This window comes from Lacerta agilis, chromosome 11 (genome assembly GCF_009819535.1).
Source record: "Lacerta agilis isolate rLacAgi1 chromosome 11, rLacAgi1.pri, whole genome shotgun sequence".
Lineage (NCBI taxonomy): Eukaryota > Metazoa > Chordata > Lepidosauria > Squamata > Lacertidae > Lacerta > Lacerta agilis.
Genome location: NC_046322.1, coordinates 44,584,756 through 44,596,812, shown reverse-complemented (window position 1 = coordinate 44,596,812; position 12,057 = coordinate 44,584,756). Strand labels below are relative to the sequence as shown.

At 39.6% G+C, this 12,057-nt stretch overlaps 1 protein-coding gene across 1 annotated transcript in view; it reads right to left on the bottom strand.

The window, feature by feature from the left end:
• Positions 1 to 12,057, bottom strand: part of DMXL1 (Dmx like 1) — a 69,583-nt gene that overhangs the window by 16,611 nt on the left and 40,915 nt on the right. The window contains 7 exon segments of the mRNA XM_033164138.1: positions 259 to 392; positions 1,354 to 1,529; positions 6,095 to 6,208; positions 6,668 to 6,916; positions 7,861 to 7,988; positions 8,789 to 8,865; positions 9,283 to 9,474. Coding sequence (XP_033020029.1) covers positions 259 to 392; positions 1,354 to 1,529; positions 6,095 to 6,208; positions 6,668 to 6,916; positions 7,861 to 7,988; positions 8,789 to 8,865; positions 9,283 to 9,474 — 1,070 coding nt within the window.

The window sequence follows — 12,057 nt, the reverse complement described above, 5'->3', positions numbered from 1 at the left end:
AAACCCGCAAAGGGTTGCAGTATCACTCCACATCACCCCCCTCTCTCTCACCCACAATGTAATCTCCCCCACCTTCAGTTTTCCCTTCTTTCTCCTCTCTCACTTGCCACAAAATCTGCAAGTTCCACTTTGTGTACAGAAGCACTTTGGGAGTGTGTAGGAGAGAACTTTGCCTCTTCCCTAGATGCCTCCCATTTCATAGATGAAAACAAATGTAGAAACAGTAAAGGGAAACAAATGAATCAAATAATTTCATACCTATATGAATTTGAATTTGAATGTTCCTGACTCTTTAAGTCTGGTGAGAATTCATCATCACCTTCATCATCGCTGCTTTCCTGACTCTCCTCTGAGTCATATTCAATTCTAGTTTGCGATGATGGAAGAAATGGCTAAAAGGTAAATGGAAGTCTCAATCAAGGTAAACACAAAACAAAACACACTTGCTTCAAATACTTAGCGAGATATGCTTATTTAAATTTCAGATTACTTTTAGTATGACTTGGCTTGAAAAGGGTAAAACCAATAAAGAACTTATTTTTTAAATTTCTTTTAACCTTAGAAATACAAACAGGAAAAATGCCAGGCTCCCTCTTTCATTGATACTTACTGTATTTTTCCGTCTATGACGCCCCCATGTATAAGACACTCCTTATTTTGGGGGACTAAGATTTAAGAAAGTGGGGGGAGATGTATCCGTGTATAAGATGCCCCCTAACTTTTGACATTTTTTTGGGTGGGGGGAACCTAGTCTTATCCAAGGAAAAATATTGTTAATTCACATATTCTGCACACCTTTCCTTTTATTTCTTGGCACCATTTCCTTGCCTCCTGTGGCCAGTCCTTAAGCTACTTTACTAATTACCTGGCTTTTTACAAATAAAAAAGCTATTCTGATATGCTCATTTTTTCCACCTGCTTAGCCAGTAATTTAAGGCTAAGAGATTGCTTTTCAAGCAGGGTTTTGGAATAATTCAAGTAACATGTCATATTAAAACACAATTTTAAACCAGAGGTGGAGAGCCTCCTGCTCACAGAACAAACTTGGCCTGCTAGCCCTGACCATTTGGCCCACAAGACTGTTTTGGGAAAGTCATATCTATCTGCCCTACATCTGATATCATACATTTCGTCAGGTGGGTGGGTAAGGGCTTAAAAGATTCATTCAGTGGTGCCAATGAGGGTATCTGCTTGAAGATGCAGGAGTTGATTGGGCTTCTTCTTGAAACTGGATTCTGCTTTTTGCCATGTAAAACACCCACACCAGTAAGGCCAGTCAGTATGTTACAGAATGAGAATCACTTTTGCTTACGGAAAATATTCCAAAAGTGAATAAAAATTAAAATAAAATACCTTTGCTATGAAGTAGTCCCAGATACTAAGTTCAGGAGGAATAAATTTCTCTTTGTAATTCGGGGCATCCTGTTCTATTGAGGGTAAAGTAGTCTGTGAATTCTCTTTTAGAGAGGATTTTGATGACATTCTAAAAAACTTCTGTTGCTTCTCACCATCATCCAGAGGAGAAGAGGCTGCAGAGAGAAAAAGATGCATCTTTTTAGTAAAGTTTGGAAATGACTTACCAGATATTCTATCATCAAACTATTTAAGAATAAATGTTAAAAATCAATGTCTTAATTGCAACACCAAGCACAAGCCTAGTACAGTATTAGCAATTTTTAATATCTCTGGCTTCCAAACCTAGCTCCCTTAATCTTTTGCGTGGACAGCAGAGTCCCCCAAACCCCAGGCGACCCCTAAGCAGAATAATGATACAAGACAATGTGTTACGGGATTAAAACTGGCCACAACTTTATTAAGATTCAGATGTAGGGAGACCTTGGCTCAGGCATTGGGTGTTTTTTCTACCCAGCCCCAAGCCGGGGATCTGGGCAACGTCAGGGTTATCCAGAATGTGTGGGGATTGGGCTGGCTCTGGAGAACATATGTTCAAGCAGAGAGCCCGCCCCCCCCCCATTTGCCGCCATGGGTGGGGGAGAGCAATAACAATCTCTCAGCGTATGACCAAAGCCTCCCCCAATACCTCTTTAACGGGGAACCCTGTTATCACCGCCACACTGGGGGCCCGGAGTCACCGCCCCATGCCCCCCCCCCATTTAGGAAGATTTCTAAAGGATTCCGCCCAAGGCCTGAAACCGCCAAAGTTGTGACAAATTGCTACGGGAAAGTGAAACCTGCCAATGCAGGGAAATTCCTTTCTGACCCTTCAACAGCGGCTTTGACATAGCAGTGCCTGCGTACCTGTGAAGAAGAGGTTAACCTGCAAAATAAGCATTAATTGAGGGAGTGGAGGGTAGGAGAAGCTCTGGAGCTGACTGCTGCTTCCTAGATAAGCTACACCCTCTATTGTGTGGGCTGGGTAGTCCCGCCCCTTACCTGGCCAATCCCTTAGCAATGCCTCCCCCAGGCGGGATTGGACGGTTAACTTGAGTAGGCGGAGACCCCAGGTATCCCTTCTGGGGGAGGGCGCAGCCAGCCGAACTTCCAGCTGTTGCCCAGGAATTCAGGGGGCTGCGCGCGACCACGCAAACATCAACCCCCATTTGATGTGGGGAGCGGTCATTATCTATCGTCTACCTTAACCCTACACCTCCAAAGAGGTGCAATTATACTGCGAAAATTCTTAGCAAAAATTGCAACTTTCATTTCTGCATACCTGAGAAATCAAATCTCCAACTATCATATTACAATGCAGACTGTCAATTTCTATCCCCATAGAAGAGCAGCATGTGGTGCTGCTATTTGCCAATAGGAAATAAAATCCTCACTGGCATGCAGGTTTTAAGAGTACATAATCTATAAATGGAAGTGCACGATAACACAGAAATAATTCAGATTTATTTTTCCAGTATATAATGTCACAAAACGTGCTCATAAAATTCTCCTTAAAAATGCAACTCACTTACCTTGAAGATAAAAACATATCTGTTATAATACAAAGTACTTTAAAGTTTTCTTAAACTTTGGTTTTTAGCTAGCACATCAAACATGCACATGCATTGCTTAATATGGTGCATTAGTTTCTGAGCTCAACAAAAATAACAAAGCTTTCTTATGTTTGAAATGAAGGCATAGGAAAATAAGCTTACAGAAAGTGTTACATGATACAGAACTTGAGAAATAATGGATCTTTTGAATTCTTGCTTCCATTCACTCCCATATAAACAGTAACCACTGTGCTTAACTGCTTTCTTGATTTAAATTTTACTGTTTATGCCTGCAGCACTAGTAGGCTATTTGTTATGGAACTACAGACAAATACCAAACTTATTACAGGAAATGAAGTCTCGCTGACAAAATTCCTTACTCTACAAAATAACTAAGGAAATTTATCTAAAAATGGTTTAGGATTGGTATCTTAAATGGTTAGGAATATTCTTGTAGTACTTTTTCTTATACATGGCAGAGAAACAGAGAAAGAAGTTAATAAAACATGTATATAACAAGACTAACAAAAGAACATAAATAAGTGACAATATAAATAAGTGACAAATTGAATCTAAACATCACCGGATAATTTAGATTGTTCTGTTGTAAAAAACCCCGACAAGTCTTATGTTAATAGTCTATTTAAATGTATAATGTTAATTAGGCAAAAATTCCAAAATGCCCTTTTCTTATTAATCACCCCCCACCTGTATCATGTTTTACACAAGCAGCAAGATTTGAGCATTCCTTAGCTTGCATTGGAAAACTGCAACCATCAGCACAGCCAGTTTGCATTCCATTTGCTATCTAAAGTCCCAAACTGCTTGAAATAACTTTAGGGAGGTTGCACCCACAGAACTACTTTGACATGGCACTTTTCTCTTTTATTTTACTGTTCTTTTTTATCGTCAAAACAACTTGAGCACCCTAAATGAATAGGAATATGGGCTTCTAGTTATTTTTTAAAGCTTGACAATTTGCACTGTACAATATCCTTACAGCATTCAGGACTACTCAGCAGGCTGTTATAATAAAATAAGAAGAAGTGTCATATATATATGTTAAATACGTAAATATCTGAATTTAGCCGAAGGACAACCAGCAGAATCCAAAATGGGTTGGAATAATAAACATCAATTTTGTCTACCCCTGCTTCCAGTTCACAGTGCAACACCCATTTATGACCAAACTGTGGGAGGCAGTGGAAGACAGGAGTGCCTGGCATGCTCTGGTCCATGGGGTCACGAAGAGTCGGACACAACTAAACAACAACAACAAATATCCTCCACTAAATAATCATCACTTTAGACATTTCAGGAATTCAGATCTATTTATGGAAGACTGCCAATCATTCACTCTCTTCCAGAAGTACTGTTATTAAAATATTTAGTCCAATGAGTCAAATATACTGGGCTGGATCTTGGAGGTTTACTCCACCCACCCACCCCGGGTCTCTTGTCATCTTGGCCTCCTCCAATTAGGCCCCTCAGTGTGAGGCCATCCCAATTCACAAATACAAAAAAGGTAACTTTTTAAAGTATTAGACCCGTGACATTTTGGAAGACATCTGAACATAAACTTGCTTTTTATACCAAATCAGAGTACAGTGGTACCTTGGTTTAAGAACAGCTTAGTTTATGAACAACTTGGATTAAGAACACTGCAAACCCGGAAGTAGGTGTTTTGGTTTGTGAACTTTGCCTTGGAAGCAGAACAGGTTCCGCTTCCTGTTGACTGTCTTCCATTTGTAAATTGAGTCCCTCGCTGCTAAGGGAAAGCACGCCTTGCTTTAAGAACGCTTTGGTTTAAGAACAGACTTCCGTAACGGGTTAAGTTCGTAAACCAAGGTACCACTGTAATTGGTCCATCTAGCTTACATCTGCCCCAACATTCAATGGCTTTCCAGTAATGGGAAGCCATATCTGGATCTTTCTTCCTCTGAAGCTTCTGACAGTGATTCCTGCCTTCAAATACTAAAGGTGGCTCAAGTCCCACCTGAAATCATCTTACAAGCATGGAAGGAACACAATTTTATCACTGAAAAATCCACTGTAATCCAGAGTTAAGTACAAACACTGACCAAATGAATTTCCTCTTTTCTAAAGTGAGCTGCCCAATGAAAAGCAGTTAATCCTAAAATATATACTTGGATGAAAGTTCTACTGAAGTCTGTTTTGCTTACTTCCAAGTACATTCACAGATGACAAGAGCCTCAAAGGAATCCATTATCAGACTCCTTTGGAATCTAAGTGTTGACATTACTCGTATCTAATCTGCATACCACACAAGTTTACTGTAGGTTATAGATAATAGAATCATAGAGTTGGAAGGGACCACGAGGATCATCTCTATAGGAATCTTTCACCCAGTGTGGGGCTCACACCCATGACCCTGAGATGAAGGCTCATGCTCTACCAACTGAGCCATAAGCTATTATTCAGGATCATTTGTTTGATGTAATAAAAAATATCTATAATGGATTATATGTGGACATTTGAATACAAAGCAGCATTTTGCTGTGGTCAAAAAAGCAGGATATGTGAATGATGATGTTTAAATAAACTCCTCTCTGCCAAGGCCATTTTGTGTCGCCTATGCGAATCACAAATCAAATGATAAATCAGCCAAAATGAAATGTTAAGCAGGTCACATTACCAGAGGATCTGTAGACACCAAGTTTTACGTTTATATTATTTGCTACCCTACAACAATCTTTGATGGTGACTGGATTCATTTTTCCTATGAACTAAAGGCGGCTTTTATATGCTAAATTAACAGTTAGAAATCCACAGCCATATGCATGGTCATGTGACACAAAACAAGCAGTCTTCATGAGCAAAAAAAAAAAATGTATTGGAAATATTTCTGGTAATTGCAAGCCATGTTCTTCCTTCAATAATGAAGTTATTTAAAACTGATTAAAAGGGATTGTTCCAAATTTATGAATGACCAATGTGGTGTTTTGTTTTGTTTTGTTTTTAATTTTCAACTCCAATTCATATAGTTAACCTGATAGAAATAAAACACAATAAAAACCTGAGGTCATGACTTACAAACAGAAATTTTCCTTTGTATCTTTATTCCTACATGTGCAAGATCACATATCAGCACTGGATTTAAAAGCCTAAGACTGAAGCTAGTATCTTGCCTGCAGGTTTGGTAGGACTATGAGTACTGACGGCTGTTAGAGATTTGGTAAACCCCACACATTCCATGGAGAATACTACTACCTGGTGTGGGCTAGGCATAGAGAAGTGCCTACCTGCCAAAAAGAGAAAACACAGGCTGCTCTTAGAGTAAAGGAATATGGCTACATCAAACAAAAATAAATTATTTTTTCACCAATCACTTAAATATCATGACTATATTTTTAAACTGGCATTTAATAGGCTGCATAGAAAATTAGTTTTAGACTATCAAATACTGGAACACCTAGAACTGTTTGATTAATTTCACATCTAAGGTATGAAGTGGCTATTTCAGTTACGTTAGAAGTATTTACAGCACAAACCAATGTATGTTTACTTTAGAACCAAGCTCTGCTACTTCCATGTAAGAACTACATAGGATTGCAGCCTTAATGCAGTTATTTACTTAATTTAACTATAGCAGATATGAGGAAAGACAGTGCCAGACAGCCTAGCCAGTTTATGCAGAAGGAACAGGAAGGAACAAAGTTCACAAAAGTTTTATATGTCAAGAAAATAAAGAGCGAACTAACCCATCTTTGATGTTTGTTGAACCTGCCCTTTCTTTGGAATCTTTGCTCCTCCACCAAAGACAGCAAACCACATTTTGTCATTAAGAGGGTGGGCCACAATTCTGTACAGCTCATTGCTGGAATGGGTGGCTAGACCGTGGATGAAGAGGCTAAGGTAGACTGCTGTCAAAATTTCACAGAGCAAAACTGTGATCCCAGATTGTGCTTCTTCTCCGGTATGATTTAATAACTGTATTAAAGCCATTATACCTAGAAAGAGAAAAAGCACTACCTAGTTTTTAAACACACACACAAAAAAACATAAAACAATTCTCCCCAGAGACAATCGTAAACTTACTGTGAGCTAACATGTTTATTTGTTATTAGTGCAACCCACCCAAACCAACTGAGTATAATGGTGTAAAAAAAAATGTAGTTTTTTCAACTGAAAATAAATCAATGGATCCTCAGGAACAGGCCTGTTCCCCAGAATGCACTTAACAGAATCAGAGTTTTGGGGTGTTCTTGGAAGCTCAGTTACCCTCAGTGGCTAGCTGTGACTTTTACCAGCGACTGCTGGTACATCAACTACGGCAGTTTTTGGATAGGGCTAGTCTGGCCATGGTAATTCATGCCATAGTATCATCTCAAGGCTTGATTAATGTAATGCACCCTTGGGCCTGCTGTGGGGGCTCCAGTTAATGCAAAACGCTGCAGCTGGATTGTTGATGGGGACAGATAATCACCAGCACATAACTCTGGCAAATGCTTATACTGGCTATTCATATGCCACTGAGTCAAGTTCAAGATTATTGTATTAATTTACAAGGCCCTTAACAACTTGGGACCCAGGTTACCTGCCCTAAGGTATTTGCGGGACTCATTGAAAGCGGTCCCCCATGGCTCAGATATAAGTCTTGTATCCACCAGGAGCTGTGTGCATTTAAGTCCTGTATCCCCAATTTTGGGGAAGAGGCTTCATCCTGTTCACATTCTGGCACCAACTGAAGTATGTTTTTCTTCCAGTAGGCATTTCAACTGAATTCCGATTTTGTAGTTTTAACTGATTTTTACCCTTTCTCTGTTTTTTTGAAGACCTTTCAGAGACAATTGTAGTTATACAGTATATATTGTTTAAATAAACCAAAAAAAAGAAGAGCACTGATTATTGTCAAGAAAGCCAGATAAGACGAATAAATTAAAATCATTACTACCTGGCCACTGAGATGGTGCCGTATTGGGAGTTACTGTTTCATCTAAGCTTGCCGTCCTTAAGGAATGCCGGTGAGAAAGCAGCAGTGTTTGGTAAACTGTTCCAGTGAATTGGTTTGCTTGTAAAGAGCTATTAAAAAAGAAAAGTTAAAATTAAATTAAATTAAGCCACTATTTCTATTAATCATGGCACTTCTTTTATTCTTTTAGAGCAGGCATAGGCAAACTTGGGACTACAACTCCCATGAACCTTAACTAACAGGACCAGTGGTCAGGGATGATGGGAATTGTAGTCCCAAAACATCTGGAGGGCCGAGTTTGCCTATGCCTGTTTTAGAATGTCTTTCAACCTACAAACCTGGTTCACATAATGCTAAACTATAATTTGTTTAGCTTAAGTCTAATTTCCTTTTCCACCAAACTCAACCAGGATCGCTACCATGGTTTGAGGTAAGCACACCAGGATCATACACCAAGGTTTGAAGTTGGTTTGTGAATCTTGTTTTACGCTGTAGTTTGTAGTTATGCTCAAATTTTGTGTGCTGGTTTAATCAAAGATTGTTATACCACTCTACCCATACTACCCACCTGGTTACAGAGTCACAAGCAAAGAATATAAAAGGGTGGAATCTGGGGTCTGTAACTTACATCTACAGAAGGTATAAATAGTAAAAAGGACTGAATGATTATCTTACCATAAGTAGCTATAGTGCTGTTAAATAAGAGATGTAATTATGTTTGTCCATTTACACCTAATACTTCAAAAGACCACAGAACATCACAACCCTTTATCATAGAATACATACAGAGGCAGAGGCTGGGGGGGGGGGAGATGTGTGTATTTTTATACCTTAAGTAGGACTGCAAATAGGGAATTATTTCTCTCGCTGAGCATCAAAGCTCACATTCATTTATTTTAAAGATCATTACCTGTAGCTGTGACCACCACAGAGAGACTGGTATATGCAAGCTGACAGAGATGCAGCTAATGTATGCATTACATGGATCTGGAAGAAAGTTTTAGAGGACACATTACACATCAGGCAAGAGTTGTTGTTTATGCAATGTCGGGACTTCTCGTTTCCAGAAACAAATTATCAAGTCAAACACAGTATGCCACATGGCATAATGTGCCAGCATCTACTTAAAAATGAACAAAACACACTCACACCAACGTGGTCTTAATTAAAGTAATTCCAAGGGCAGACTTTTGTGCCAGATAATACATGTGCGTAGATATAAATGGGTGAAATGCAACATAGCATTAAGTGCAGTATGCGTAAACGGAAGTAAGTTCTGTTGTGCAAGTGGACCCTGTTCTGCTTGCGCAGCAACTTAGCTGAATCCCACCATATTTCCATTTTTTTTTAAAAAAAAAGACTTATTCAAAGACAAAAAAGAAAGTTACTTGTAATAATACTTGCCTTATTATTTTGTACATCTGGATTGGGAGGCGCATGAAGGTTTACTATAGCATGTAGTATGTCATGAGTCAGGTTACTAAGATGCAGCAAAGGGTTGGCCACCACGGTTTTGGCACTTGCAGTACAGGCAAACAGAAGCGGTATTGAACTCTGCTCAGATACGGTATTAGTAGGCAAATGAAGCAACAGTTCCTTGGGCAGGGGAGAATAATAGAAAGCATATTTTAATAGCTGAATTCCTGTAAATACTAGCATGGGTTATTGACAGTGATTGTTTCCTTCTTACGAAATTCCTACTGATGATACGTATACACACTTGAAGTGATAACGTTAATGGTTTGCCTCTTCTCTCTCAAAAATTACTCAAAAGCTAAAGGAAAACAGGAATCCAGTATGTTATTATATAAGCTGGTGACCAGCCTGGCAAATTACTTGCCCTCTTGAATAAGCGATGTTTCGGAAGTGGCCTTGGGATTGGGCAGGGAGCGTAAGGTTTCTGAATTGACCAGGCTAATTTATGATCCATGTCTGATCAGTAAAACTTTCACCTGCTGCACCCCAAAGTTTCGATTTAAGCCCCAGCTCCAACAAATGACTACTGAGACCTGAGCTGGAAGGGCTCTCTCTAGATCTGGTTGCAGGAAACTCTGCCTCAAGCTGGCCCCTATTACGTTTTAGGCATTGCAACACCAGTAATGGTGTTAAGCTAAATTGCCAGTTTGTGTCCACACACAGCAATGAATGTTGCATGAAGCATGTTTCTTTTGTGAAATTCTGTGTCACGTGGTGATGTTTACAGAGGGAGGTGCAGGAGTGAGTGGCAGTTTCAGAATCATTTTCTCTCTCATATAGGAGCATGTGCACCTTTGCCAACGGTTACCTGTTCAGAGTATTTTGGGAGTAGATTCACTGCTGCCTCTTTTTGGTGGTTCATCACCCTTTACCATTTAATGTCCTTCAGTTATGCAATTTTGCTGTGACTGTCTTAGCTTCTCCCTTGTTGTATTTGTATCTTTTTGCTAAGGTAGTCCTCCATGCCACTCTTTAAGATTACAATTCATCTATCTGGGAGTAGGTCCAACTGAAATCAATAGGTCTGACTTGTGAGTAGACATGTAGAGGATTGAACTGTCAACTTCAGAGTAGTTTTTTCAGGAAGGGGAATGAGAGATGGAAGGTGAAACCAACATTCCAAACCTTATTTTCCTCAAAGGAGGAATTTGAAAGGGGAGAATGAGAACAGATCCTTTAGAAATCACAGGATCCCCCCATAGAATCTGTGATTTTTATAGTTCAGTCCATATGCATAGATATAATGCATGTGAGATATAACAGTACTTCTGACAGCTTCCTTTATTAATCAGAGGTGTTATTTTTGCAGAAAACTGAAGTTATTCCTGCTTTGCTGCTGTCCAGATCCATATTGAAAAATGTTGCCCCCCCATTAATGGCAGACTATCTAATATTGCAGGTGGAAGCAGAGTAAATAAAGGACAAATTTGTGCTCTTGGAGCTACTCAATGCATACACAACATACACAACAGTGGGAAGGTGAAGATGCAGCAGAAAGATTGCCAAACCAGTTCAGCAACCTGAAGGCACTAGTCCCAGTTAAGTTAGAATAAACTGTTGCTTGTATTTGTCTACTGTGTAAACAAAGTGACAGTGCAATAAATAGAAAAAAACATGTCTGAAATGAGAAAATGAGTTGATTATTGTGGCATGTGGCATGGAGGTCAGCCATATGTTACAACAATGGGAAATGTCACTTGACACACAAGCTCACTTATAATTCAGTAAGCTTCAACATGACAAACTGCTCCTGTTTTTATCCTAAAAAGGGTGAGGCATGCCCAGCTTGCAGGCCAATCTTTGCCCATCAGGGGGTCAAATTTTGCTTGCTGGCCATTTCCCTCAAATCACGCTCACCCACCCAGCAGTTAACATAACCAGATAAACAGATACTTTCTACTTCTGTTCAGCAGGGAACAGGATTGTACAGCCAAGGCAAGATTTTAATCTCCACTTATTAGCTGATAAACAGGGATTAAAGTGCTTCTCAAAAATGCTGCATAAAGCAGTTAATGTACTTCTGGAAACAGGTGGGCACCAGTAGCAGCAGTGGGGAGAAAAAAAGTTTCCCTCCCCTCTCCCCAGTTACCACCCACCTAGACAAGTGTGTGAGCTGCTTCAAACAGCCCTTTTGTGAAGTAATGTAAGGCACCTCTGATGTTCCCATGTCAGCTGCAACAGCAGTGTGGGGACTGTCTTAAAGCGCTTCCCAAAAGGGGAGTTTTATGCAGCTGCCCCCTTCACTTAAAGGAGAAGTGGTTGAGTGCTTCAAAAAGCGCTTTTGGAAAGGGCTTTAATACAGTCCCCATGCTACTATTTCAGGCTGAAATGGGAGCATGGGGGCTTTCTTAAAGCCTGTGCCAAGTCTCCCCATACCCTCCTGCTAATCTTCTGAGATTGGGAATTTTAAAAAGGGAAGGGGGAGACATGCAAAGTAATGCATCTGGCAGGTGGATCAAATTTGGCTTGCAAAGCCAATCCTGAGAAGGTTCTGCCTCCCCTGTCCTTAAAGAGCTGTGAAGATACTAGGTATACTAGTTAAATACTTATGTGTAGGTGCAAAACTATTTAGGCATGTGTTATTTGAAGAAGAAATTATAGAGGTATCTTTACATACTGAACCAGAAATACATCAATGGGCACTATAATTATATTTTGCCAAAATATACTTTTTCTCTTAACTATTCATATTTTAATACTACA